The sequence below is a fragment of the Ambystoma mexicanum genome, chromosome 8, assembly GCF_040938575.1.
Source record: "Ambystoma mexicanum isolate Mex_15411 chromosome 8, UKY_AmexF1_1, whole genome shotgun sequence".
Lineage (NCBI taxonomy): Eukaryota > Metazoa > Chordata > Amphibia > Caudata > Ambystomatidae > Ambystoma > Ambystoma mexicanum.
In genome coordinates this window covers 174,167,407-174,194,675 of record NC_090929.1, presented here as the reverse complement: position 1 = coordinate 174,194,675, position 27,269 = coordinate 174,167,407, and the positions used below count along the sequence as shown (strand labels likewise).

The window sequence follows — 27,269 nt, the reverse complement described above, 5'->3', positions numbered from 1 at the left end:
TATTTTATATACCGCAGGCTATGTCCATAGCCTCGGTAGTTCCCAATAGGGGCACCCAAGTACCAACTTGGGGCCTCCCTTCTTTTTTTCACCATTACTAGCATGGTTTTTCTTAGCCCTTCTTCTACCATTCTGGGAGAGGGAGGTCAGTGTGTGTGTTTTGCCTTTGGCGGAAACCAGTAGGTATCCCCGTCTAGGCTCCAGAGTGTCTGGGCAGGCAGGAAGTAGGGGGGGAGTTTTCCACCCGCCTTGTCCTTTGCCTGCCAGAATGCCTGAATAGGACCAGCTCCCACAGGGGGTCTGGCTGTCCTCCGGGACAGCCAACACCCCTTTCTGTAAAATGCTGAGAGAGATTGCAGAGGGAGTGTGTGCTGGAACTGTATAAAAAGTGAGGCTTCTGGAGTGAAAAGCAAGTCGACCACTGGAAACAGAAGTAACCAAAGAAGAAGACGACCAGAGACGCCTGCAGACCCTTTGCAATACCGTGAAGCGACCACTGCTATCCTGACCCCATTTTCTGTTGTAAATTTGACCCTGGGAGTCAGTCACTGGTGAAACATGTTATGGGGACAATCAAAGGCAAAGCTGCCCTGTGCAACATCCCTGGATAGTATTGGACCCACGGGCACAAAGAGGTGTCATGTCGCAGGTTAATGTGAATTTGAAAACTGGAAAGGCTGCAGGGACGGGGCACAAATGAAAATCACCTTGCTCGATGACTGCGCAATACAGAATTGTAATTCTTTACAGGGCAGCCCCCCTCTCCTGGTAATTGCACCCAGGGACGTCATTTCACAAAAATGCAAGGGGTAGCGGAAGTGACATCACATGACCCTTGACCTCTGATGACATCGCACAAAGTGATGCCATTTGACCCCACCCCGAAGTGACATCACAGGAAGCAATGGAGCATATATCCTTTCACCCCTTGACAAAACAGGAAGTGGAATCACATAGCATTGTTCCTAAGTACACTACGAAAAATATGCTTACCATATCACTGTAATGTGATATACATTTCATACAAGAATGGATCACCATATGCATTGTTAATTCAGTGTGTATAGGCCCATATTACCAAATTACTGTGAATGCAAATAGATGTCCAAGGCCAAATGATAATGATGTGTTATTATATAGCACTTACGCTTAAGTGATTTATATAGAACAACTATACATACAATATCACCTACCCTGTGTTGGTATTCATTTATCAACCTCAGAAGGATGAAATGCTGAGTTGCCCTTGCCCAGATTTCAGCCCTTCAACCTGCAGATCACACACACATCACAGCGGTGAGCGCTCAACCCACTGAGCTATCTTACCAGCAATATTAAAATGAGCAATTACATGTCTGAATGTTCTCAAAGTCAGAAAGCAAGTTACATTCTGTAGTGGATACCGTTAAACTGGTAACTGCGATTTAATAGCAGGACAGTTCCTCTGCTGGTCTGGTGCAAAGTTGGCCATATGTTAAGCCTGTGTGGATCTACTTTTCAGGCTTCAGAGGTTGGCAAAATACATTTCATTATTGGGCATCATGGGGAAAACTTAACCTTCTCCTCAAAAGACTTAATGAATGGGCCTTTAGATCTGGCCACATAGACGACTTCCAAGCTGCCTTTACAAAACGGTTAGGCATATCTCCCACAGCCTTCCTCTTAGCTGTATTAAAAGCTAACACTCTGCAAACTAAGACGAAGATCCACTTGGTTTTTGTGGACTTCTCGAAAGTGTTCAAAAGCATAAACCGAGCCCAAACGCTCCAGTACTGGAAGTGCCCACCGGATCTACTTGAACAAATACAGGAGCTGTATTCAAATACTTCAATTAGTATACGGCTCAATATGGGAGGACTTTTGAGCAAACAAATTCAGACGGGCCGGGTATAAAAGAAGGCTACTCTCTGGCAGCCGCCCTGTTTAACTTGTACATCTTGGACATTGGCAAATATATGGCAAAGATTAGCAGCTTTCCACCTAAAATTGGCAGGAGCTTCAATGTAACCTTTTTTTTTTTAAAACAAGTTTACTTTTATTTTTTTATAATTTTTATTTTTATTTTTTAAGAGGGGTTCCAAGGGAGGTATTGTGCGGCCCGCTGTGGTCCCCCAAATGACGTCCATGATTGCACACGTTGGAAAAGGCATTTTTAAGCACATTTAAGCAGCATTTCTGAACGTTTGTGTGGCGAATGTTTACAGATGCCTCATGTTTAATAGGGATTAGAATGCATGGAGAGTGGATGGTGACTCGGGAACAATTTACTAAGTGGCCATTTCCTTGTGTGATGAGCTTCCCCATGCAGAGAGGTTGAACTCCTCTGGAAACATAGAAGCACGTTATCTTAATAACACAGAGCGCACCGTAAATGTGCTCGTCCAAGGAAGTTTGCTCGCCCCATTTAACATTGCATTCCTTCCCAATATGCTGCATCGTTCAAGAAAAACACTATGCGAAATAAAAACGCCGTAAATAATAACTACGCCAAACGTTTTGCCGGCTCCAAAATATCAGTTCCGTTCATTTCAGTTACCAACACAGCATGTTTACACAAAATATCCAACGCGCGCGCCATTATGAAATCCCAATTCAAATCAATTGCAACCTTTGTTTACAAACATATTTAATCCAATCTGGGCATCACACAAATTCGCAAAACCCACTTCGAAATTGTTACCAGTTATTTATCGAAAAAGCGCGGTGACATGAAAAGACGGAGGTCGCTCAGCCCTGGTAATCTTACACTTATTGCAAACAAAGCACTACCATGAAGCCTCAGGTCGGGTCCCCAAGCAGAAAACATGTGCCCCTAAGCAGAAAACATGCGCCCCTATTAACACTTTATTAAGGGAAAAACGTGCTACATAAGTTGACCACACAGCACAGCATCCCTCAGCACTTGCCTTGACACACTCTCCGCCCTGGAGGTTCGCACTTACTCCTAAGGTGGCCCTCGGCCATGTAGCAGTCAACAACCCAAGCACTTCATCTGTGGCCCACCCATGAGGCCACACTCCTCAGCGAGTACTCGCAAGGCATAGAAGGTTCGTCCTTCCTCCTTCCTCTCCTCCACTCTTCTTAAATGTTGTGATTGTAATGTATTTCACTCCCTTGTTCCCTCCCCTCGCCCTGTGGGCGTTTTAAAACAGTATTTTACTTGCTGTATAAGCGCCTGACAAGCAAACAATAAATAAAGAAATAAATACATGAAAATTCTTGCCGAGGGCTCATTCTTCTTAAACCAAGCCAACTCGAACAACAGAAACAGCGTGTCTTTTCCATAAAATGCCATTCCTCCAAATGGTCGGCACGACTGCCTTGCGCTGTCCTTGAAGAGCGCCCCTACTGGCTCCCCTTCACCCCCGTCCTGCTGCACATCAAACAATCGTAATATAGTCATAGCAAGACACAGCAAATGGGAAAACCCTGCTGGGCTCTCCCCGTGCCTCGTTGTGAAGTGTGTAAAGGTGGAGCTCTGAACTCAAATAAGACACAACAAAGCGACTCGAACCGCAGTCGTCGTTCTCAGGCTGGACACTTCACCACAGCACCATATAACCTGATAAACAGAGCTGACTATGGCCCGCCAACACCTGTCCAGTGAGTGTCTAGGAGCACACCATTAGATTCTAATAAGTGTTTTAAAACTTATGAAAAGTAATGGGGTGCAGGGGAGATGAACCAGCCTTGACACAAGGTGGTACATACAATGAATAACAGCAGTGGTCCACACCTTTGTGGAACCCTCCTGTCCCTTTCACACCCTTTTTGTGTTGTAAAGACAACCACATTTTTTAGTGGTAATGAGATGATTTACAATGATACCATTAGAAATGAGCTTTGTATAAAAATATAAAGTTTACTGGTTTCGTGCATTCAATTTCATATGAGCAGTTATTGATCATATTTTTTTTTTTAAATTTCTTTATTGGTTTTTTACCATAACAAACAACAAAAACAAACATACAGACAGTTATTACGCGGCATAACTGGCGCATTAGCACATTTCTTGGATTTCATTGTACTTCCGCAGCACCAGGGTCTTCTGGCGGCTCCATCATTCTTGTGCAGCCACTTTGTTGGGTCATCCCAGAGTTTTTGCCTGAATTGTCTCATCATGGGGCCTTGTACCGGGCTTCCTTGTTTTCCTCACTGGTCGTTGGACCCTATGGGATCGTCGCTGTCTCCTTCTTCCCTATTGTCGAATAGGTCCTGCATCAGGGTGTTCCACGCGGCCAGTTTTTGCGCTGTCTCCCCCTCTCCTCTTTTCACTGCTCTAATCCACACCGCGGTCTCTGCCAGTGCCCACTTTTGAAGGTCTGACCACCATGCTTCTATGTTCGGGCCCTCCCTTGACTTCCATGTCATTGCTATTCTCCTTTTTGCCAGTATAAGTATTAGGTCTTTCATTTTCGCTAGGTGCGACTCATGTCTGCTTCCTCTCGGGAAGAGTCCCAGCAAGTATTTTACAGGGTGCTCCGCTTGTATTTGAAGTCCACTTTGCGCTATTTTGGTTCTGATCTTATCCCAGAAGGCTTGTATCACCGGGCAGGTCCAGAACATGTGTGTCATGTCAGCTCCCTCCGCCAGGCAGCGGGGGCACCTGTTTAGATGTTCCCTCCCCATCTTGTTCATTCTCTTGGGCGTGAGGTATGCTCGGTGCGTTACGTATAACTGTGCCTGCCTGAACCGTGCGTTCCTTGACACTTTTTTTGGGTATCGTAGCACCCTGGCCCATTCTTGATCACTGAAGGGCCTCTGAAGTTCCTCTTCCCAGCCCCTCCTCGTGTGTGGTTCCTGTGAGTTTTCTGTTTTTAACAATTGTTCATATAGCCTGGAAGTTGTGTGGGTTCCTTCTGATATATCGTACCATGCGTCTAGCTTTGTCATATCCTCCTCCTCCTGGTTTGTCCGCTCTGGCCATCTTTTTTTGATGTTTCGTATCATGCCGTTGTAGAGGATGAATTGGCCTTCATGTATCTCGTATTCCTCCATCATTTCTTGAAAGTCTGCCCACCTTTCCCCTCTTGTCAGGTCTCCAATTTGTGCCACGCCTTTGGCTTCCCAGTGCGCTCGATATGCCACCAGCATGTTTGAATTCGCCCCCAAGAGGCCCGCCAGTGGGATCTGCGTCGAATACGGGTCTTTCTCCCCCTGGAGTCTCCATGCCCTCTTCCATAGTCCCACTGCGATGGTAAGCATGTTCGGGAGGGTCTTGAGCAGAGGTTTATCGAGCCACGGTATTTCTCTCAAGTAGTATCTTTTCAGTGCTGGCTGAAAGGTAATTGTGTCAATTGTTTCGTCTTCCCCCAGCCACCTGACTGCGAACTGTAGCTGTCCTGCCAAATAATATTTCTCAAAGTCCGGTATTCTGATGCCACCTTCCTCATAGTCCTTCTGGAGTGTCCCCATTGCGATCTTGTTTCTTCCTCCCCCCCACAGGAAGGTTCGTGTTATTGTGTTTAATTTGTTGAAGAAGGTTTTGGGAATTGTGTATGGGATGTTCGTGAAATAATATAGTAGGCGCGGCAGCACAACCATTTTCAGGAGGGCCGCTCTCCCCATCATCCCCAGTGGTAGTGTTCCCCAGAAGGCCATCGACTTCTGTATCTTTTCCAGCGCCACCAATGTGTTGGTTCTGTGGGTATCGGCTGTATCATGATGCATCTCTATTCCCAGATATTTGAAGGAGTTTGGAGCCCACGCCAGGCCCAGGTCCGGGAGGCCACCCGGGGGGACCTGTTTTAGCCCTGCCAATGGGAAAACCAGGGATTTCTCTTTATTTATTGCTATGCCCGATAACCTGGTGTATGCCCCGATCGCCTCTAGGAGACATGGTAGGTTAGCGGCTGGGTTCTCCACAAATAGCAGCATGTCGTCCGCGTATAGCGAAACTTGGTGGAGGACCCCGTCTATGTCTATCCCGGTGTCCCTATATTCTGATCTGAGAAAGGCCGCAAACGGCTCCAGGGCCAGGATATATAACATTGGCGATAGTGGGCATCCCTGCTTGGTTCCCCTGTGTAACCTCCACTCCTTTGACACAAATCGCCCTGTTTTCACCCTTGCTCTAGGATCATTGTATAGCAGCTTGATCCACCGGAGGAACCCCTCTCCTATGCCATAGTGAGCGAGCACACTGATCAGCCACTCCCAGCGGACCGAATCAAAAGCTTTGACAGCGTCCAGGGACACTATTGCGCTCTTGCCCTGTTTCCGGTTTGTCTCATCAATCACGTGGTGCAGTCTACGGAGGTTCCATGACGTGTTTCGCCCCGGGACATAGCCTGTTTGGTCCGGATGAATCAGAGTGGCCACTACCTGTTTCAGGCGGTTGGCTAATACTGCTGTCAGTATTTTGGCGTCCTGGTTGATAAGGGAAATCGGCCTGTAGGAGGCGCATTCCCTGGGTGATTTCCCTGGTTTTAGGATCGGGACGATTATTGATTGGGACATGCTAGTCGGCAGTTGTCCGCTCTCATATGCACCTTGATATGTGTCAGCTAGCTTCTGGGAGATGGTGCTCTTAAATGCCTTATAGAACTCGGCTGGGAGTCCATCCGGGCCCGGGGTCCTGCCAGTGGGGAGCTCCGCAATCACGCCCTCTATTTCTTCTACCGTGAGAGGTGTGTCCAGCAGCTGGACTTGTTCTTCTGATAGTTTAGGCAGTCTTATTTCTGCCAGTGCGTCAGCAATATCTTCTGGGTCTATCTCTGGGTTTGGGGCATATAGTTGTTCATAGAATTGGGCGAATGAGGTATTAATATGCTCTTGATTTCTGGTCTCTTTTCCCTTGTGGTCCACTAACACTGTAATGGGGTCTGTTTTGGTTTCCTGTCTGGTGAGCCACGCTAGGAGTCTACTGGGTTTATCCCCTTCCGCATGTAGTCGTTGTAGATACCTCCCATAATTCAGTCTCCCTAGCTTTTCCCAGAGCACCATACAGTCTGCTCTTAGCTTCACCAGCTCTCGGGGCTCACCCCCCTCTATCTCTGCCCGTCGCTCCCGTATTTCTATCTCCCTCTCGAGTTCACTGAGCTCCTTCATGGCCGCTCCCGTCAGCCCCCCCATCCTGCCTATTGCCGCCCCTCTTATCACCACCTTGAACGCGTCCCATAACGTGGCGCTACTTTCGACACTACCTTCGTTTTGCTCAAAGTAGTCCTCTATCGATTCTTGGAGGTGTTCCTCCAGTTCGCCCTCTCTCAGGGCCTCTGCTCGGAGCCGCCAGGTTGGTATCGGGGCTGACCTATGGGTATGTGCCCATGTCGCCATTATGGGGGCATGATCGGAGAGTGTGCGTGCTTTAATGGTAATTTCTGTGAACTCTTGTAGTGATTCCCTACCCGTGAATATATAATCTATTCGTGTGAATGTTCCATGTGGTGCGCTATAATGTGTGTACCCTCTCCCCTCTCCATGTACCTGTCTCCAGATGTCGACCAGCTGCAGTCCCTCGAGGGTCTTATGTAGTTCTTTGGCTGGGGGTGCCGGCTTCCTGTGCTTGTCATCCGACCTGTCCAGGAGCGGGTTCATGGTGCAATTAAAATCTCCGGCCCAGATAAACGTCGCCTCCCTGTAGTGGGCCAGCCTGGGTGCCAGCCTCTTGAAGAATTCTGTTGCGTCGCAATTTGGTGCGTAGGTGTTAACCAGGCACACTTCTCTGTGTTCCAGCATGCCATGCACCAGTACCAGCCTCCCCTCCGGATCTGTCTCTTGCTTGAGCATCTGGAATGGGACCCCTGGGGCAATCCATGTTAGTACTCCCCGCGCGTAGTTCGAATACGTGGCACTGTATATCTGCCCTCCCCACTTCTTGTTCATCTTGATCTGTTTTTCCTTGGTAAGGTGTGTTTCCTGCAGCATTGCTATCTTAACCTTCATCCGGTTTAGCCATGCGTAGATCCTGAGTCTCTTGACATACGCATTAAGACCTCTCACATTCCAGGTTGCTATTGTCATGCCGTCCTGCCCCATGTCCTTTTCTTACGAACTGGCCTCATCGTCCCACCGCCGTGTCTTAGCGCTCTGCCCTCCTCCGCCACCGTATGGAAGTCCCTTGCGGTCCTTTTTTCAGGGCCCTCCTTCTTGATGCGACTGTGTTTATTGTCCCTTGTTTTGCGCTTCCTGTTGCACCTGTCACCTTGTGCTTGTGATTTCCCATGGTCTCTTGCGGTCTGTTTCTTGTTGCCTGCGCTGTATGCCGTCCATTCACACCTCATAACGTCTTTAACCCAAACAGTAACTGGTAAACTAACGCCCAGCCACCCTCCCCCTGCTCGGGCTCCGCCGCTTCTCTCATCGTGCTCCTTTGGTTGGGGCCGACTTGCAGCAGCGTGATGCCTTAAAACTGGCATCTAAACTTGTAGATTGTTCTCTCTACTGGGGCGTCTCCTCTCTCAGCCTACTGTGACTGGAGTGGGGTTGGTCGCTCCCTCGTTCATGTCTTCCGGCTTAGTTGTTGGTTGAATGTTTAGTATCTTGTGCTTGGCTGCCTTTTCCTTTTCTCCCCCCTTGTCAGGGTCTGTTTCCGTTATTGTTGGCGCTTCTTTGTCTCAGCTGGGGGATGCCCCGTGCATCCATCCATCTGTGGGCTTCATCGGTGGAATCAAAGAAGCATGTTTTGTCCTGGTGTATTACCTTGAGTTTGGCGGGGAACAGTAGCATGTATCTCACCCCTGCACACCTGAGGCGTTCCTTTGTTGGGCCGAACTGTGCTCTCTGCTTTTGGACCATGGCTGTATAATCCGGATATATAGTAATCTTGGAGGAGTGTCTGGTAATCGTCCCTCCCCCCCTTGAAAATGCCAGTATTTTGTCCCTATCCTTAAAGTTCATGATCCTGGCAATTATCGCTCTCGGGGGGGCCCCGGGCTGAGGCCTTTTTGTTAGTGCTCTGTGTGCCCTCTCCACCACAAAGCCCTGAGACAGTGCTCCTGCCCCTATCTCTTGGAGCAGCATGTTCTCTATGTACTCCGTGGGGTCGTTGCCTTCCTCGCCCTCCGGAAGTCCAATAATGCGGACATTGTTTCTCCTCGCCCTCCCCTCCGCATCCTCCGCTCTGCGCTCCAGGATCTTGACTCTTTGCAATACTTCTGACATTTGCGTTTGTGTTGTGGTGACCCCTGCCGTGTTTTGTTGCACTTGTTGTTCGATCTCTGCTACCCTCTCTGTCAGGTTCCGTGTGTCCTGGCGAAGGAGGCCCACGTCCACCATCACCGTGTCTAATTTGTTTTCAAGTGATGTCTTCAGGGCCCCTATTGCTGTGTCCATTTTATTCTCCAGAGATGCTGTCATGGCTGCTATTGCTTCCAGGATTGTGCCCTCGTTTGCATTTTCCGCCAGGTGGGGGGTATCAACTACGGCCTTCGCCGCATCCGCCTGCTTTTTGTGCTCGGACGTCTTAGTGAAAGTGTCCATGGTGCTTTGCTTAGCTTTCCCCTCCATTTTCTTGTTTGGCATTCTGTCTGTGTGTGCTCGCCCCACGTGTGGGCTGTCGGTGCTGCGTCCCTCCGGTTATTGTGTCTCGACTCCCGCTTCTCTCCTTACCGGTTCGCGTGATTGTCCTCTCTGCCCGTAACCTCCCGCTATATGTGGGCACCCCGTGGGTCAGTCGGGGGCCCAGGCGCTCGCCCCGTATTGCGTTGCAGTGTTCCAGGTACTTCGGTGGCTTCCTGTTCGAGCCTGTGTACCCCTTTGAAGGTGGTTTGGCCGTTGTAGTTAGCCCCGGGCCCCCCAGGCGCAGGCCAGCTCCCCGTCCCAGTGTGGGAGGTCTGGGGAGGCGATCCGCGTCCGCTCCGTTGCGGGGGTGCGCTATTGGCGCTGAAGGTTTCTCCGCTTGTGCCGCTCACCTCTGAGGACCAGGGCCGCCGCCGCTCTCACCGGGCGTGCCTGGCCTCGTGCACATCAGGTCCAGCAGTCCGCGGGTGCCCCAGCCTTCCTCGTTTTCCTCTCGCTTCTGTGGGTTCCGTCCGCTCCTCCGCTGGCTCGATCCCTCCCGGTGTTGCGCCTGCTCTCGGTTGCGCTTCTCACCCCTCGGGACCCCTGCGTCCTTCTCACTCCTGGCGGCTGCGCACGTCGCACACCAGGTGATTCCTGTGTTCCCCTCCGAGGCTACCGCTGGGGTCGCTGAAGGATCAATTCCTCCCGATGCACGGGCGCCTCCCTCCCTTTACTCCGAGGCCGCGGCTCCGTCCGCCATGTTGGATTTCGCGGACCTTCCTTGTCGTCGGACGTTCGTCTGGATCGGCGCTCCGATTTCGCCCCAAATCTCACTCAGCAGTGGACGGATGTTTCTCCTACTGTACCCTGCTTTCGGGTCGTTGCAGCGTTCACCTGAATGTCACCAAGCCGGATTATTACGCGGATCGTGACGGGAGCTCGGTCTCAAGGCAACCTCACTCCATGGGCTCAAGCCACGCCCCTAGTTAGTTATTGATCATATTTATACACATATAATTCAATCACTTTATAAAAAAAGAGAGAACACTTAGAAATAAAGTTTATCCAAATCTGCTTTGACATTTGTTCTGTCTCTAGAATATATTGCACAACTACCAGTACAGTTGGTCATGAATGGGTCCTAAACTATTTTCCATATTGTTGGATTCATAATATCGGTAGTGTTTGCAATTTCTTGAGTATTTGCTCTACGTGTTTCGGGGAATGATCGTCTACTTCAGGAGCTTCCTATTGTATATGCTGCCAGTCCTTTTCATATTGACAATATATAACATATAATAGTCATCTGTTAGACTTAAATTATTCTGCACAATATGTTACAAACTGTATTTAAATTTTTATAAATAATAATGTATGTCATGTATCCTGCTTAGATAATTACCTGGATGATATTATCACGTATAGCTTCTTTCAAATTTTTGTATATCCAAAGTGTTTGGGTGAGACAAGATTCCTCCTGCAAATAGGAGAAGAGTTGTGAGTCAGTAAAAGGACTCTATATTTAAAAGTAACATGATGGTATCTTAAAGGCTAAAAACGAATCTGGCTAACTCTATTTTACACAGTCACTCTGATAAGAGGATTAATAAGAAATTGTAGTCCAATGTGATCAAGTTGGGGAGTTTTACCTGTCAGCCGAGTGTCCCCAGCTTCAAAATGCTGAATATAAGGAAGTCATCCAATCTTTCCCAATCTTCCTCTTTTTGTCTTGTAGTGTAATTCCTTTTGACAAGGTCTAAGTATAAATAAGAAGGATGGTTTTGGTCAATATACGTTCTTCTGGAGATAGTATAACTAATTTCAATAATAGTGGACTAGTTTCTATCTATTTCACAGAAGCTTACAGAAGCTTACCCTTGTGGTGTGACATTTCCACAATCTTCTTTTGGAGATGGGTGCTAGGTTATTGAGTGGCTGCTGATATTAGTGTGTTGCTTTAAGGTATATCCCTGTGGATGTAAATCGGAGAAAGGAACGTTATAGGTTCCACTATTCCACTATATGGTTTAGATGAAATGATAAACTAATTCAACATTCCTTATTTATTGTATGTAACATAGTGTCCCATTGTTTACCTAAGGGGGAACCTTCTTGAATGGAGCCGTGCTGCCAACAAGCACCGCGTGGTGTTCGCGATTCAAAATGGCTGCTACTTGTTGTGATGAGTCATCCCCTTGTTTACAAATTCGCTGTAGCGTTCATGAATTCAAACGAACCTACAAATTCGAAAATAGTAAAGAATAGATATAAGGCAATGTCTATGTAGATCACATCCACATCAAGTGTGTATTACTCAGATACATAAGTACCAATAAATCCACTTAGAGATTACTGTAAATTGAATATATGGCAGTATGTATATTAATCATATCAACATCTAGAATGAGTATCACTCAGATGGTGGGAAGTTGTGTGTATGTCAGTTTGTGATAGGTGAGCAGTATGCTGACCTTACTTAGATATTGGTATTTTCATAGCGACTCTGAGGATGTAATCCTTGTAATCCGGTAGGTGATTGGTGCCACTTAATGGTGATGCAAGTGGCTGACTATATTTAGATGCCTTAGTTGATATCTCTTTAGAATGATATCTGGTCTCTGCGGCCACTCAATGATCAAACATGTGGATAACTATATTTAGATGTCTAAATTGATATTTCTTTGCTGTGATATCTGGTCTATGCAGGGGCAGTCAATTGAATTTCGATAGATCAGCATGTCTGATCTATAGCCTACCTCTTCTAACCCTTGAGGATGTCGTAATGGTGTCTAGATATGTTACCTTTGTTGTAGATGAAATCTGTATCTATTAGTACCCATGTCAAATGACCAGCGTTGGTGAGGAAGGATATATTAGGGAGTGATTCATTGGGTAAAAATGTGTTGGATAAAGAAAGATTCTTTAAATTATCAAAATACCATCCATGTATTTATCCTGTGGGACATGTTCACACTCTAGTTGTTGTCTACCATACATATGTTAACTATTGTTATATTAATTTATATAACACACATTTCATTCATCCCATCATAGGCTAAACTGTTCAGTGTCTCCATCTGAAAGATCTCTCTTTGGTCCATGTGTCTCGCATGGTTTCCCCCTCTGTGCTTTCTTGACTACCTCCAATATAATCACTTTCAATTTTGCTATATTGTGTCTTTTTTCATTGAAGTGGCGAGCTACCCGTGATTTAGTGATGTTGGTTCTGATACTGCTCTTATGCTCGTTCCACCTCTCCATTGCACTTCTTGTCGTCTGACCCACGTAGGAAATGCCACATGGGAAACTTAGTGCATATATAATGGATTTGGTGACACAAGTAGCGTAATCATTTAGTCTGATTTTATTGCCATTTTTGGGATGTCTAATGTGACTGCCTCTCTTTATTGCAGTTATTGCAATTCAAACAAAGAAATGCGCCTGTCTTCTTTTTCTTTATGATCTGTTATTTGTCCCTTATTGGTCGTTCTGCCTTCACTGGTTGGTCTTTAAAATTCCATCCTCTTTTGTATACAGTAATAGGTGGCTTTGGGAATAGTTGATGAAGCTGTGGATCCAATTTGATCAGTCTCAGTTTCTCCTTATCAATCTCGTTATATGATGTCTTTGTCCCGAATATCGGAAGACATACAGGAATGGAATTTGACTCGACTTGTTTCTAGGGACGAGAAGGTCCCTCCTCTCCAGGACCTCCGTCTTTTCTCTTGCTGTATTGATGATGTCCTGCGGGTATCCCCTTCTTTTGTTTTTTTCCGTTATTTTCAAGTTTTCATCTTGTAATTAATCTTCAGATAATGTGATTCTTCTCAAACAAAGAAATTGACTGTAAGGCAGGTTGTTTTTGAGGTGTTGCGGGTGGTGACTTGGGTAATGTAGAAAGTTATTGACATCTGTTGATTTATGGTAGATGTTAATCGTTATTTCATTTCCTTTGATTTCTAGTTCCACATCTAGGAAGTGTAGTTTGGGTGTTCCTACTTCCATCGTAAATTGAGTCGGCTCATGAATGGAATTCAGAAATTCCCCAAAATTATCGAGGTCTGGTCTGTCTCCTCTCCAGATGATGAACGCGTCATCTATATACCTTTTCCACGTAACAATCTTCTCTTGCCATCTCTCATTTGTAAGTGCAAAAGTTGATTCCAGGTGGAACATAAATAGGTTTGTGTAGGCTGGGGCCATTGATGAGCCCATTGATGTTCCAGAGGCTTGCAAATAGAATTCTGTTTTGTGTCTGAAGTAGTTATTCACCAGTATTATTTTGTTTAGCTCTAGTACAAATATCTTGTTGGCTTCACAGTTATCATTTCTTAACAACGCCCATTCTAGAGCTTCTAGTCCATCATGGTGAGGGATTTAAGTTTAAAGACTTTGAACATCAAAAGATACAAATAAATCAGTTTCCTGTATGTTTGTTAATTCCTGTAATGAGTTTAGAAAATCTTCAGTCTCCCTAAGGTACATAGAAGTTGTTTGAACTAGAGGTTGCAGGTCTTTGTCTACATATACCGCTAGTGGATTGAAGATACTATCCGTACCGGCTACTATTGGTATTAAAGGTGTTTTTTTGAAATCCTTATGTATTTTCGGTAACCCGTAGAACACTGGTGTTATGGGGTAGTCATTTGTCAAATATGTCAATGTTTTCTCTGATATCCAGTCTTGTTCATGTGCCTTAATTAAGGTATATTTTATGATCTGTGCAACCTGTTTGGTTGGGTCCTGGTCTATCTTGAATGGGTGTTTTCATCTTGCAGTAGTTCTTGTATTTGGTTATCATAGAAAGTGGTGTCCATAATAACAATGGCTCCTCCCTTATCTGCAGTTTTTAGTGTCATCGTGGGATCGTCAGCTAGATCTCTAATTATTTGGCTTTGATGTCTCCTAATATTGTAGCCTCTGTTTTTGGTGAAATTAATAATCTTCAGATCTTTACGCATTTGTTTTTCAAACATTTTGATGGCTACGTTATTGACATGCAGATCAAAGTAACTTTTTGGCTTGATTTCCAAATATTGATGTTTTTCTGGTCGTGTCGGAGGTGGCGGTTGGTTGTCAAAGAAGACTTTAAGCCTCATCTTTCTAGTTAATCTATGCAGATTGATTTTTACTTCCAAAAGATTAGAGTTTTGTGTGGGGATGAAAGGCAGACCTAAATGTAATATATCCAATTGGTTCTTGGTCATATTTTTTGATGAAATATTAAACACCAGCTGTTTGGTTTGCTCTTTGACCTTCGGCTTCTTGTTGCCTCTTCTCGTAGTCTTTTGTTCTAAAAAAGAACTTGTTTGAACATTGAACGTTATAGCTTCTTGAGAGGTTTTCTTAATGGTGCAGTCTTAGTGGTTCTGCTCTCTTCCCCACTTGCGGGTGCTTCACTGCTTGGGTCACTCTCATCCTGTCCTGGTGTTTTTGGGTTAGGTACTGGTCTTATTTGTCTGCCAACCCCATTACATTTCACAACATCTAGCCGACACGGAGTGTGAGGCAGAGGTGGACGGGGCTGTTCTTCACCTGCCAGACATCCCTGTTCAGTGGTGCATTAGGCAAAGACAATAAGGCAGGGGAAGGGAGAGCAACCATGTTGGGAGGAGGCTGTAAAGAAGCCCTTCAGAAAACGCAGGCAAGCCACTGCAAAGAATCACTCCATGACCAAAAAACAAGATGAAAGCACGTGCTTTCAGACAGGTCTTTGGGGTCAGTCTAAAAGATGTCCCCATTGGTTTAAAGCATGCAGTGAGACTGAAAATAACTATCTTTGATTTTTCTATTCCATTCCAAAGCACTGTCAGTAACTATGCCAACTACAGATCCTGTATTCCTTCACTATTTTCTATTAGCAATGCTATGGCACATAAGTGGCTAGCGTCACCAAATGCACCAAAACCAAAAACACGTAAACAGGGTTTTTCATACTACGCTTCTGTATTATGGGATTCTTTTCCTGTAGCATTACGTCTTACTCCATCCTTTTCTGGTGAAGGCATCATGAAGCAAGACACAGACAACAGACTTAAAGTTCAAACAAAAGTCTTGAGTCAAACAGTTGAATTTAAAAGTCTGTCTGTGTCCAAAATCTATCCTTGCCCTCACAACTAAAGCTAAACAATGTTTAGGGATGTCAATAATAAAAGTAATGATGGTCATCAACCTAAGGTTCTGAGCTTCTCCCAGCTTTTAGCTTCTTCAGCTCCTCCTTCCCCAATTTCCAAGAAACAAAGTTCAAAAGCTAAAAAGCCTTGAGGCTTCGTTTTCAAAACAGGATTCACAATTCCTTGAGTCTCAGGGTGCCCTTCCCCTAGACTTTAGTCTACACAATGGGCTTCATTCCGACTCCGGCGGTAACCCTGCCGGTGCTATCAGGGGGTTGCCACCGAACTCTGAATAATTTACCGGTGCCTGACCAGCTCATTACGAATTCGGCGGCTGGAAGGTCAGGCGCTGGTAAATATGTTAATCCCCATTTCCATAAAGTCCTATGGGACTCTATGGGAGTGGGGACACCGGAGCACCGTTATCAATGGTGCCAGTGCTCCTGTGACAAGTCTGCCTACCGTGGCCGCTGTGCCCGGCAGGGTCAGACCTGTCGGACACAGCAGGCACACTTGTAGTTTGCTGGTTTGGAAACAAGGGTGCCGGTGAGCTTACTGGCACACTTGTTTTCGGACTGGCAACCTTTTAAGGAGGCCCAATGTCTTTGGATTCACACAGTTCCAGGCTCACTGGTCTAGGCGCATTTGTCAGACCGCACGTTCCACCCATCACAGGTCGCGCAACCAGGATCCCTAGGTTCCTCTGTATACACAGGTTTTCCAGGCTTGTCCCTGTGTACAGAGTTGTGCTCTTGTAGTCTTTCTTGGTCGGCCTGTTGGCTTATGTGCATTATTCACACTCCTTTGGCTTCTTCTGGTGAGCCTCTTGGCTCTGTCCCAAAGTGTTGCACACCTCTTGCCAGTCTTCGGCCTTGCCACACTGTAATTGTCCGTACAGTTCACTTTATGGTGGTCTTGCTCATGTCCCACCTTCCTGTAACACATTTACACAATTGCACCCTTTACTGTTTTCCCATGGGTACTCTCTCCTTGACTGTCCTCTGCTTTGCCCATAAAAAGCGTTATTCAGTTCTATGTTCAATAAGTGAATTTGCAAGGTTTCTTTCAAGTTGATATTTAATATGCATTCCTTATGACTGATTTCAAGGTTTTCTCCACTTTGGTGTTTAAATACGCACTCAATATGTTTTTCAGTTCGATATTCAATAGACATGCCTTGTTTAAAGTTTTCCTTCAATTCGGTATTGAATATGCGCTCGGCGTGGTTTACTTTCAAGTTGTTATTCAGTTTGGTAGTTAAGTATTCATAGGACTTATTTTCAACTGTCCGTGCAGTTCGGTAATTGGGGTGCATTAATTTCCCATTCGCAGCCCGCTTAGGAACGCCCTGGTATCGAGTGCCTCTCCTTGACACTCACCAGTACTTGGGGTCATTTCCGAACAGCCCCCGCTGCTTCCTTTTCCTTGCAGGTGGGCGTAGCGGCTACTGCGAGCCCCACTCACATACCAGGGCCCGTCTCTCACACGGGGGTAGTTCTGCGGCCTCGATAAGGATGCAGACGGCATCTCTCTTCCCCCTGCAAAGCTCCACGGCACAGAGGCTCCCTCGTTGGGCTGCTTCCTGGCGTCCTGGCTCCTCCACAGGTCCCACCACAGCTGCCTCCTCCTTGAGAGGGTCCCGTGCTGGTCTCTCCCCCGCAGGCATCCATGTTTTTCTAAGTTCTGTGCTCTGGCTCTCATTTTATACACCTGTAACCCTCTAACAGGTTACAACTGTCTAACAGGTTGCAGGTGTGAATCCTTCATTAGCTTTGCATGACTCTGATTAGGGTGACATGCCTGACTCTCTCCATACTCTGCAGGATTCTTCCTCGCCCCAGTATCAGAGTGGTAAAATGTAGGTGTAGTGTTCAATACTCTTAGTCTCCTCTTCCTCGTCCCAGTATTTTTTTTTTTAAACTTGTCTTTATTAGTTTTCAGATATCAACATTCACCAAACATTGTAACAACCCCCCCCCTCCCTCTCAAATCTCCCCCCTCCCGCCCTACCCCCCAGGGGGCACACGTGATTTGATTTCAGGGATTACATTATGCACTAAAAATGTCCGTTACTTTAATGTTGTGTGGGCACCATTGTTTCATAAAGTCTGACTGGAGATACTCTAGGACTCCTCCCCATTCTTTTGCAAACCTGTCCCTCGTTCCTTGGATTGTGTGAGTGACTTTTTCCATCGCCAGCTGCGCCCAGACTTTTTGTAGCCATGTGAAAATCAGTGGGGTGTCTTTCTTTCTCCAATTCTGGGCTATTGTTGTCCATGCCGCAATGAGAAGTCCCATAAAGCTTCTCCATTGTGCTTTTTTGTATCTTCTAGCTGTTTCATCTCTTATTCCACACATCCAAATTCCCTCTCCCATTTGTCCCACATCTGGAAATATTTTCCCCATCGCTCCCTTAACTTCTTCCCAAAACGGTTCTATTCCTTTGCAGGCCCACCAGGTGTGTTTCCACGTCCCCACCTCTCTGCATTCTCTCCAGCATAGATTTGACGTTTTTGGGAACATTGTGTGGAGTCTTTCGGGGGTATAGTGCCACTGTGTAACTATTTTAATCCACATTTCTCTTATTTGTGCTGATCCGGTCATTTTGGGGATCAGTGTCCATAAATCCACCCACTGTTTCCTTGTCGGTTCCTCCCCCAGAGTTCTGCCCCATTTGGTCATGTAAGTCCACTTAATTTCCTCCTCCTGTGTGTTGATAAAGGAATATAAAGTCGAGACCCATTTCTTTGCCACTGAGTTGGTTATAACGTATTTTTCAAACGGAGTGAGGGTTCTCGTTGCTGCCTTCTCAATTTCTGGGGATTTTAGCCAGTGTTTGAGTTGTTCGTGTCTAAATTTATCCCGTTTGGACTGTGATGAGCGTGGGTGGCAGGATTTGTATGTTCTAATTTCATTGTTAATGAACATTTCCCCAATTTTCGTTATTCCTGCTTCCTCCCAACTTTCCTATACCCCCTGCTCCATCCACGGTGGAAACTGCGGATTCCTACAAATGGGTGTGAATGGGCCTAGCGTGGTGGTCATTAAACCTTTTCGTGTTTGGTAGTCCCACGCCTCCATAGTTGTTTTCATTATTTCACTAATCCCTAAATTGGCGTGTCTCTGTTGTTTCTGTTTCCAGAGTAGCTCCACAAGCGGGGTTCTTGCTACTGCTCTGTCGTGTGTTGCCCATATCGGTTGCGGATTGTCGCCCAGCCATTCCCTTAGAACCTTTAACTGGGCCGCTTGGTAGTATTTCTGGAAGTGAGGGAGCGCCAGCCCACCCTCCTTGATTGGAGCGGTTAAAATTGCCCTGGCCAGTCTCAGCGTTTTCCCCTTCCACACAAAGGACGTGATTACTTTCGATAAAGTTTTAAAGAAAGTCCTGGGTACCCCCACCGGGAGCGCCTGGAAGTAGTATAGTAGCTTTGGGAGGATGGTCATCTTCACCGATTGAATTCTGCCCCACCATGAGATCAAGAGGGGATTCCATCTTTCCAAATCTCTGAGTACCCTTGCGAGTAGCTGCGGGTAGTTTTTACCATAAAGCTGCCCTACCCTATGTGTTAATGTTATTCCCAAGTATTTAATGCCTTCCTCTGTGATCAATGCTTTTGCCTTTCTTTATATCTCTCCCCGAACTCCCGCCAGTATTAAGATTTCCGATTTGTTCCGGTTAATTTTTAGGCCTGAGATAGCCCCAAAGTCTTCCAGCTCCCCAACTACTGCCGCTAATGTTCGGCCCGGCTCCTCTAGTGCTATTAACATATCATCTGCGTATGCGGTTACCTTATGTTGTATGCCTGCCATGTCTATCCCTTTAATGTGTGTGGCTTCTCTTAATTTCATTAGTAGGGGTTCTAGAAAGATAGCGTATAGAAGTGGGGAGAGCGGGCAGCCCTGTTTTGTTCCACGGGATATTGAAACCTTTTCAGTAACCTCCCCATTGATGGCCACTCTGCAGGTTGGGGAGTTATAGTTCGCTCTTATTCTTGCAATAAAGTGTTCCCCAAAACTCATGAATTGCAGGGTCTTAAATAGCATGGACCATTCTACCCGGTCAAAGGCTTTCTCCGCATCTACTGCGAGTAGAATTGCCAGGGTTTGCGTTATGCCTATTTTTTCCCCCAAGTGAATGATCCTTCTAAGGTTGTCGTGGGTTTGCCTTCCTGGGATAAAGCCCGATTGATCTAGATGGATTAGCTTTGGGAGAAGCGGGGATAATCTTGCTGCTAATATCTTAGTGTATATTTTGGCGTCGATATTTATTAGGGATATTGGTCTATATGATGCTGGGTATGAAGGGTTCTTCCCTGGTTTGTGAAATACTAGGACCTTCGCTTCGTTCATTGTGGGGGTCACGTTGCCACTATCTTTAAACGAGTTTAGAAGCTTGGTTAGGACCGGGATTAGCAGATCCGCATATTTCTTTATAAAAAGGGGCGGTGTAGCCATCCGGGCCTGGTGCTTTGTTCATCGGGAGATCATTTATTGCTTTTTTAACTTCCTCTTCCCTTATAGGGATCTCTAGTGCCTGCCTGTCCTCTTCTGAGATTTGCAGAAAGTTGAGGGTTTTTAGATATGTATCCTGCGCATCTACCTCCGGGTGGTCTGTGGAGTACAGTTTCTGGTAGTATTCTCTAAACACTTCCCCTATGTCTTGTGTGCGCGTGTGGTGTTCCCCTTTCGTGTTTATGATGTTCTTTATCATGGTGTCTTTCTGTTTCGCGCGGAGTTGTCTTGCTAGCAGCCTATCTGCTTGGTTTGCTTTTATGTAGTATCTTTGTCTTAGGTACAGTAAGCTCCTTTCCGCTCCTTTTGCGTGTAGCGTCTCTAGTTGGCCCTGTGTGTGTCTTAGTGTTTTCTTTAGAGCTCTAGTGGGCTGTGTCATGATTTTCTCCTGTAGTTCCGTTATTGACCTTTCCAGTTCCTTTTCCCACATATACCTCTGTTTCTCCTTCGTGATTTTTAGTGCCATTATCTTCCCGCGGATAACCGCTTTGAACGCTTCCCAGACAGTGCTCATAGATACTCCCCCAGTGTCATTTTGCGTGAAGTATTCTTCTATCATTTCCCTTATGGATTCCCCTGTAACCGAGTCTTGGATTATGTCCCCAGGTAGCCTCCACCTCCAGAGACCATTAGATTTCCCCGGGAGTTTCAAATCAAGCCACAGGGGTGCATGGTCGGATAGTGCTATAGCACCCAGTTCTAACCCCTGGATCTTGCTAATGAGCCCCACTGATGCCCAGAAATAGTCAATTATTGACATGGAGTTATGCACATGTGAGAAGTATGTATACCCTCTTTGCTCCCCTTTCAGTTCCCTCCACACATCGTTTAGGGCAAGTTGGTCCATCTGCTGCTTGAGGCGTTTTGACGGTGCCCCTTGGCCTCCCTGAGCTTCTATCCAATTGTGGGTTCCATGCCAAGTTCAGGTCACTCCCCATTATCACCTCCCCCCTTGCAAAGGTTTCCAGTTTTTCCAGGGTATCTCTAAGAAAGCCATCCTGTCCCACGTTGGGCGCATATACTGACGCGAGAGTGATCCGCTGCCCCTCTAGCACCACGTTTGCAAATGCATACCTTCCCTCCTTATCTGTGATTGCGTCCTCCAGTATGGCATCCCTTCCATCCTTCACCGCAATCAGGACCCCCGATCTTTTTTCTGTTGCATTCGCCTGAGCCCATATTTTGTATCCCCTTACTCGGGTTTTCTCTTTGTCCCTTGCTCTAATATGAGTTTCTTGGAGGAGTAGCAGGTCCACACTTTCCCTTTTGAGTAGTTTCTCCAGTTTCACCCGTTTCGTGGGATGATTCATCCCCCTGATGTTATATGTTACAATGCGTATCTTCCCCATTTAGTAAGGAACGTGCCCCTTAACATTGAATCCCCTTTCTTTGCCGCTGCTCTGGTTTTCGTGCCCCCATCCCCGTTTCCCCTTCCCTTGAACTCCCCCCCCAACCAATAACCATAAACCAAACATGTTGCCCCCGAGCAGGGCAAGAGTTCCTACTGATGCCAGGGCGTTGCGCCCACAGCTCCCTGCCCTCCATCCTCTCGGGGGGAATTTTCATAGGGGATCCTAAACCCCACATTACCGTCTGTCCTTACCGGATTCCAAGCCGAAGGGACCCTACCGGGCCTCCGTCTCTGACTTTCTTGCAGCAATTCATATTTTCCCTGTCCCCCCTCGAAAGTGGCTTGTGTGGCTACCGCCGGGGATGCCCATGGTGTTCCTTTTCTCTTTATCTGATCAAGGCAGCTTCCTACGGCTTTCCCTTCCCGCGTTTGGCCTTTTTTGTTTGATTGTTTCCCAGCCTCTTGGTTATCTCATTTGCTCCCCTCCTGATGTTGCGTGATCCGCTTCCTCCCCGTCGTCCTGGAGCCCCATAATATTGAAGCCCGCTTCCCATGTTGTCGCTCTTCTCTGTCTCCCCTCCCATGTGAAGGTCAAGCCAAATGGGAAGGTCCACTTGTATCGGATTCCTTTCGCCACCAAAGCCTTGACCAGTGGGGCCATCGCTCTTCTTTTTTGCAATGTGACCAGGGCCAAGTCTTGGTAAAGTTGCATTTCTTGTCCGTTCATACTGATATGATCCATTTCTCTAGCCTTCCTCAGGATCTGCTCTTTTTGTGGGTATGAGGAGAGCGCCACCAGGACATCCCGTGGTCTTTCTCCCGGTGCTCCAGATCTTTTTGGACCCACCCGGTGGACCCTGTCCACTCCGATTGTATCTGTCTCTGGTGCATCTAGTATATCCCTGAACACCTCCTTCACTGCAGTCATCAGGTCTTTATCCAGTACTGTTTCTGCCATGTTTTTGATGCGTATGTTAGACCGTCTGGAGCGGTTCTCCAGATCCTCACATTGCATTTCCAGGTTATGGGTGAGTCTCACCAAGTGATCCTGTGTTTCGCTAACCTGTTGCGTTTCCTCCTCGACCCCCTGGACCGTTCTTTCCAATATGTCTGTTCTCTCCTCCAGTTTGGCCACGTCGTCCCTGAGGTCCTGTACCGCCTGTTTCATGTCGTTTTTCATCGTCATGAACTGCTCCTGTACTGAGGACATGAATTTTTCCTGCAGTTCCTGGAACAAAGATTGCATGTCATCCCTAGAGGGTGGGTGATGGGGGGTTCGTCTGTGCCATGCCTTCGCCTTGTTGGTTCTCCTGGGGTTTCCCTTTAGCTTGCGATGTGGTGTCCGTTGACCACAATTGTAGGATGTTTGCGTTGTGCTTTGAGGTCTGCGGGGCCAGTTGGGTAGCGTTAGTTTTGCTTTTTGCCCTTGACATGTTCCGTTCGATTTCCTGGGATGCGCGTGGGCTTCTGTGTTCACTTATGGACTAAGTGATGTGCCCCCTGGGGTGCTCTTGGAGATGTCGTCGTGGTTCACCCGATGTCGCCCACTTTTGTTGAGCCCGTGCGTGTAAGGGCCTTTTTGAGTGACCCCTTATTTGCTTTTGTGGGTTTCTCTGCCTTGTCAGGGTATCCTATCTCGGCAGCGGGGCCACCCCGCGTGGGTCTCGTTGTTCCGATGGGTTCCCCCTTCTGCCTCCCACTGGGCGTCTGTGATGCGGCTGGGGGACTCCTTCCCCTGCGCCCCTCGTCAGACTGCCGTTGCCGAGTCTCTTCCCTTTGGTATTTAAATTGCCCGCTTGTGCTATGTCGGGGTGCCAGGGGAGTTCAGCTGGCCCGGGCTCTGTTTCCCCTCTCTGCTCCGCTCACCTGTGAGGGGGATTTCTTTCCGGGTGTCCGTCTCTCTGTCTCCCCGTGGCTATCCGTTGGGCCCGCTCGGGACTGGAGCCACTCGCCATCCTTCGGCGCCGCCTGCGCACCTCCCTCGGTTTGTGCGTAGCAGTCTCTGGCTCCTTGTTCCTTGTGCTTCTTGCTGGTTGCGCCTCCTGGCCGTATGTTGGGGACCCTGCCGCCACCGCTGCCCCCCGGCGCCCGGTGTCTTCGATGGGGGGGGGTGGGCCGGCGGCCAGCTCCACCGCGTGCAGGCCGCCGCCGCACCCCGGTCCGGTTCTTTTAGGTTAGTATGCCTTTGCGGGGCGCATGGGGGGGCGGGTTCGCCCCCAATCCTCCGACTCTTTTCTTTTTTCTTGCGAGGCGTTCTCGTCTTGTTCCGCTGTGGTTGTGTTGCCGGCTGGGCAGCGGGGACCTCCCGATGGGGGAAGGGCGGGCCCAGCTTCCCTCGCTTCCTCGGCGCTCACAGCACCCCAAAGGTCGTTCTGCCGGACCGGAGGTCTTGGGGAGCGAGGGGGTGGCGATCCGCTCTCTCGCCGCATGTGTTTTGTTGCTAATTCGTGCTTATTTCGGCAGCCCGGGGAGAGCGCGAGTTAGATGTGACTCATCCGGCGGCCATCTTGGAATCCCTCGTCCCAGTACTTTTAAATGTCAAATGTGGGGAAATGACGGGGGAGGTTTTACAATAACCCATAAAGATCGGGGAATGGTTAGGTTGGCCATCAATGGGGAAAGGGGGATACCATGTCTCGCTTGCGGGCTCGCCACTCCCAATCTCTGAGGACTCTCCACCCAGGTGATCCTCCCTCGCTACTCCACCCCCAGGGTTGGGAATGAAGAGCGATGGCTTTTCCTTGGCCAACTGAACAGAGAATCCAGGGGCAGTAGGAGTGACGATACCCTCAGGGTTCTCACATCTGTCATTTAAAAACACTTAAAAATGTACATGTTCTGTGGTAAGAAGTAAATGTTGCTAATGTTGATGTATTTCTGTTTTAGGATGTACATTTTACAGAATTGTATTTTATTTGAATAGCTATTTTATGTGGCTGTCTTGTTATAATGGATGTTGTATGCTGCTCTGCTCTCAGTTTGTGTGTGGTTCATGCCTATAGAACTCACACAAGTTCATAAATAAATGACAAGCTTCTCAGAAGCATAAACTCTGTTTCTAGGTAGCAATACCTTTCGTTTCACTGTCAAAATTAGTGCAAAGAGGGTGTAATACATTAGTTTATGAGGACATAACAGAAGGTACTGCATCACGTGACCATATATTTTTCTTTGTGCGTTTTTTGGAAGTAATTAAGAGTAAAGGGCCCCCATTCTACAAAATAAGTCATGCCACTCAGATATTTACAGATGGAAAAACACAATTAGGTCAGTAAAGTGTTAAATTATGCTGTGTTTAGGCTGCAAGTAGAGCAACACATCAGCCATCTGTAGAAAACGATCCAATGCATAATAGACAAAGTGGGGGGGGGTCATTTTGTATACGTATTGTACTCTGCAGTCCCCTTCCTGCAATTTTCAAGTGCAAAGAAGTCACGTAAGTCCATGCAGACCCGGTTTTATGGTCTTTCTTTGCACTTCATATGTCAAACAAAGGTAAAAACCTTCTACCTTGTAAGCATGACAGTAGACATTTCAGATGGAATCCGCCTGCTCTTAGCAGGTGCTAAAAGCTGATGGATTCCATAGGAATCCAAAGCATTTTCACCAGTGCTGATGCCAATTTCTGATGCTGGATTACCGCATTCGTTTTTGGCAGGCGGAGTCGATGGGGGAGGAGGAACAGTTAATTTAGTTCTTTGCCCCCATTCCACCTGTCAAAATAAGAAAAATCCCCCAGAGTGTCAAAGCATGTGTAAAACCATAACATTTTATATGCGTTTCTTACTCAATCTTTTGCCCTCCAGGGACTTCCAGAGTTACCCTTGTTGAGCGTTTCCTCAAAAAGCCATAATCGACTGAGTTTTTCACAGTGTTTGGAGGGTTGAACAGAAATGTTCTGATATTCTATCTGGTTACTGTGCACCAGTACCTTAAAGCTGTTCACTGGTGCTTTCCGAGATTGACCTATATGTCTACCCTATTTAAATGTTTTAAATGCATATTTTATTTTTTTTGCTGTTTTGCCACCCATGTGTTCTAAGTATAATTTTGGGTGCAGGCATGAATACCTGACACAGAAACTGGAGAAAGTCAAGGATGAAATGAACAAGCAGATTGTGGAAAAGCAAATCCGTGAAACCGAAAGAGAAATAGAGGACATCAAGTAAGAACAATTTCCTTCCCTAGGACTTCACCCCAAAGTTGTTCTCTTGTGAATGTAGCTCATCATTTTACATTTGTGTACATTGCACTGTTTTAATAGTACATTTTATTTTTAACTCATTATAGTTTGATATCTGTAGAAAATGCTTAACTATAAACTTGATTAATAACTTATCTCACTGTTAACGTGTGATTTACCATTAAAACATTGACATTTTCAGTATTGGCATATTTACAATTGGCACCTTGGAGAACAGTGACAGAATTCTAAAGATATGTTAATTCTCCCCAAAAAAGAGGCCCCTAATATGCTCGTGCAGAGAGCCATTTTCAAGTTAATCTCACCCAGTAGCAGTGTTTTTCTTTTTTTCAAAACAAGGGCTGTGGCTGGGGCTATGATGTTCATCACAAAGTTTCAATATTAGACTTAACTTCTGAATGCAAGGAACACATGTTTAACTCTGTAATGGACTGCTACAGAATAACTGGACGTTGCTCAATTCTCCCTTCGGCGGATATTTTGATCCTCATTTTTTAAAATGTATTTCTTTACTTCTGTCTAGATTTCTTTTTTTCTTTTTTCTTTTTTCTTTCTTGATTACTCGCATTAATTCTTCTTTCTTTCCCTCTATACACTGTATATTTGTTCTTTCTACATACACATTTACTTCTTTCGGTTGATTTCTTTCAAGCAATCCATTTTTTGTTTTTCATAATCACATCTTTCAGGTTTTTCATCTTTCGATCTTTCCTTCCATCTCACCACCTTTCACTGCATTTCTATCTTTCTGTTCGTCCATTTCTTTCCTTCCTCTTTTCTTGATCTTCTTCCTTCAGAAACAGAAAATGAGATTATAAAAGAAAATCAAAGAAATTGTCAAAGAGAACCCTAAAAGTAGATGGCACAAAAGAGAGATGGAAAGGAAGGGTAGAGTGTGAGAGAGGGAGAAATGGATTGAAAGGAAGAATGAAGGTTGAGATATAAAGCAAGCAAGGAATTGAAAGAAGGAAAGCTGTGTCAGGATTTTCCTCATACCCTGCTTACCAGGACCTAACTTCCAAGTGATAGGTGGTAAAAATGCCCACCTGAGGCTGTATCAGGTTTTGCAGCAGAGAACAGTGCTCTACTTGATGCACAGTTCTGGAGAGAATTGGATCTCTGTGCCTAGTGCAAGAGAAAACAATACCCCATAGCACCAAACGGGTTTACTCTTGATAGCAATATTGTTGTGGGCCTAACACTAGAACATTTAGTAACAAATTCTTAGTGCCCTGTGGGAATTGTTAACATTTAAATGTCAACCCTGCACAATTTCATCACTTAAACAAGGAACATTTAAACTTGCAATATAGTGCGTCCTTGGACTCCTAAATAGAAACACACAAAGAATGCTCATTTATTTAGCCTTCATGTATATTTATTTTCTTATAGAGATAATATATGTGTATTACAAATGGTATAGTCATACAATAGACATTCCACAATATTGGCAACAATGTAGTTGAATACAATTCTGGCGTCCTATTTTCTTCTTTATTTGAATTTGTGTTTAGTGCTGGCCCTGCCCAGATAGTCTCGGAGTCTCAGAGTGCCTTACATGGGTCAAATATTGAAACGGTGGGCATTGAAAAAAGAAGTTACAAAATGTTTTCAGGAAAGGATCGGAAGATTAGGATAGAGAGGT

The 27,269-nt window shown here is 46.3% G+C and overlaps 1 protein-coding gene across 1 annotated transcript in view; it reads left to right on the top strand.

The window, feature by feature from the left end:
• Window positions 1-27,269, top strand: part of SNAPC4 (small nuclear RNA activating complex polypeptide 4) — a 676,731-nt gene that overhangs the window by 148,610 nt on the left and 500,852 nt on the right. The window contains exon 8 of the mRNA XM_069609574.1: window positions 25,481-25,585. Coding sequence (XP_069465675.1) covers window positions 25,481-25,585 — 105 coding nt within the window. The remainder of the gene's footprint in view (window positions 1-25,480; window positions 25,586-27,269) is intronic.